The 2588-nt window shown below is 54.5% G+C and overlaps 2 protein-coding genes across 2 annotated transcripts; both read right to left on the bottom strand.

The window, feature by feature from the left end:
• Positions 1-40: 40 nt before the first annotated feature.
• Positions 41-533, bottom strand: SPRG_18185 (hypothetical protein; the record flags this gene model as incomplete). The annotated part of the gene is made up of 1 exon (XM_012357622.1): positions 41-533. One exon carries the CDS (start codon positions 531-533, stop codon positions 57-59), a length of 477 nt encoding a protein of 158 aa, XP_012213012.1. The 3' UTR covers positions 41-56.
• A 1342-nt stretch (positions 534-1875) lies between these two features.
• Positions 1876-2130, bottom strand: SPRG_18184 (hypothetical protein; the record flags this gene model as incomplete). Its single annotated transcript, XM_012357621.1, has 1 exon — positions 1876-2130. A coding segment is annotated over one exon (255 nt), but the record flags the coding sequence as incomplete, so codon positions are not given.
• Positions 2131-2588: the final 458 nt, after the last annotated feature.

Genomic DNA, 2588 nt, shown 5'->3' with positions numbered 1-2588 from the left:
GAACTTCGAGGCCTATGACTTCGAACTTCGCCGTTCGACTCTCTGCATGGACTGTACTATGCGCGGGGCACGTCCTCGAGCTTGGTCCAGCCGACTTCGTCGACGTTGGACCACACAGCATCTGTGTAAAAATCAACGAACAACACCCCGTTCTCGATGCTGAGCGGGTGGTAGAGGCCACCACTGGGTCGCTCCTCGAGCTTGACGCGGAAGACGAGGAGCTTGGCCGAGCACGTGTCTTGGAGATCTTCCTGCACCATCTCGTCGGCGCAGCCATTGGTGACGCACGTAACGAGCGACTGGAGGACGCCCGACGACGAGCCAAAAAAGATCTCGCCAAGGCGGTCCTCGTAGCGCTCGTCGATGGCCTTGTTGAAGGCGACGACGTCGCCGTGGACCTCGAAAGCAAAGTCGATGCCGGTGGCCGTGCGGATGGCGGCGAGGGACACCTCGAAGCTCTCGGCGTTGTCCCGAATGCCCATGCGGGTCTTGAGCGGCAGCGCCTTGTTGGTTTGCGAAAAATTGAACGCCATCCTCGGCTTGTTGTTGTTGAGATTGAAAGTTGGAAAATGAAGTTGGCACTCGCGCCAATGGTCCATTGGTCTATTCTTATGAAAAAGCAGTTGCGCAACCCCTCTCCGGATACTACAAGAGTGTTGCAACGACTTCTGGTTGTTCGACGTGGCATTACGAAAGTTTTTCGTTCTCAGCACTTCGACGTGCGAATCGCGCTTCGAACTGCTCCTCGAACTGCTCATCGAACAGGTTTTATCAAGTAGAGTACATATGTAGTTGCTGGCTGGCCATTGGTCCATCGCGTTGTGCCGGTGAAACCATGGGTCTATAAACAAATGTACAATGGCCCTACCTACTACTATCCGGATAGTACAGTGGACGTGAATCCACAAGGTGAATGGTTTCAGCCAATCATTCCAAGGCCTTTCTCCCCTACCCCTTCCACAAGCCTGCAAGCCAATCAGAGCTCGTGTTGCATTGCATAACCCATCTGCTTTGCAGCGCTGCCTTGCCAACATATTACATATGTTGACGAGTGGCCGCGACAGTTGGTCGTCGGCGGTAGAAAACGATCCCGCCAGTCGACGCCTTCGTCACCTCGAGCTGTGCCATCAGACCAAGCACGAGGACGATCTTGCCGCAACTAGCCACTAGCATACGAGCAAATGCGCCCGAGCCGGCCAACAAGAAGAACCACGAGGGGCTCAGTGACAACATCAGAACAACTTCGAGCCAACAAGAGCACTGAACCCAAGATCAGCCGCCGCCACCGCCAGCTTTCAGCCGCCGTCAGTATCCAGATCAGCCAGACCCGCAGCGCCTCGCCGCCAAAACGAAAATACCTGCATCCAGACAACCGCGCTAGGTCGCCAGAACGAAAACAAGTAGAAACCGACCGTGACGTCAAAACAAACCAACGTCAACCAGTGCTGACCATCATGAGCCTTCCGGATTCATTCCGCATCAGACGAGCCGACTTTAGCGTCCTCGACGTCGAGTGAGCACCCCGTGTACCTTGGGGTGCTACCCGGTATCGCTCCAGGCCGAGCCAAGGCCGCATCCTTGTGTGGCAAGACGACACGGGGCTGGTGTGCGTCCTCGCAAGCGCTCGATGTCGACCATCATGACAAGAATGGTTCATCCATGACCTTCCATGTATTTCGTAAACACTATGACGTGGCACGCTCTCGATGCTCGACACCACTCCATGTCTGCGGTACCCACTTTGTCCATTGTGTGGGGACACAAGACATGGACACCAAGTAGACATTCTTTAGTTATTATATAGTGCATCCTGCACAACAAATATGTAGGTCCTAATGAGCACTTTGCGTTGGAACTGGCCGGGACGTTGGAATACTACGTGGTCGACTGCTTCCCGCCGGTGACCTGAGCTGAACATCGAGTTGCTGGCAAAATGTAATACGTGTTGGTGGTCTTGGCAGAGACGGAGCCCGCGATTGTATCTAACGTCACCTTGGTGATCGGGACGTTGCGCGTGGGCTTGCCCGTTGAGATAGTCTTGGCAAGGTCGTAGTTCTGACCGACGTTGGTGCGCTGGGTGTTGGAGTACGTGATGCGCGAGACGGACCCGAGACCGTCTGGATGCGCATGCTGTTTTCGACCTTGAGCTTGGAGATGTCCTTGAACATGCTCGAGACGACGTGAAGGCGTGAATGAAGCGATCAAAAGATGCGCCCGCCTGTTGTCGCCGCTGGTCTCCACTTCACAAGCGTATCTCGAGGTTCAGGGCCACCCCGGGGCATCTAGCTAGTAGAATCCACTGCCTTTGCTTGCATGTACAACACCAGATTGGCCAGGCTTGGATCCGTGCCACAGGTTGCGAGGGCGGGTGGTGTTCATTGCAGGGTATCATACCTTCCGTTACCATTTCACATGGCGCTGCCATGCGCACTTGCCTCGTACGACCGTTCGTCGAGAGAGCACTACACGGGTGATGTAGTGCGGGTGATAATTAAATTCTAGCGGATTTTCACTGAATCGTCTAGCGGATTTTTCGACACTGAAATTCTAGCGGATTGTGAATGAAAGCTCTAGCGGATTCCACTAAT

This window comes from Saprolegnia parasitica (genome assembly GCF_000151545.1).
Source record: "Saprolegnia parasitica CBS 223.65 unplaced genomic scaffold supercont2.1031, whole genome shotgun sequence".
Taxonomy (NCBI): domain Eukaryota; phylum Oomycota; class Saprolegniomycetes; order Saprolegniales; family Saprolegniaceae; genus Saprolegnia; species Saprolegnia parasitica.
Note: the sequence above shows the minus strand (reverse complement) of the source record. Positions and strands in the feature narration are given on the sequence as shown.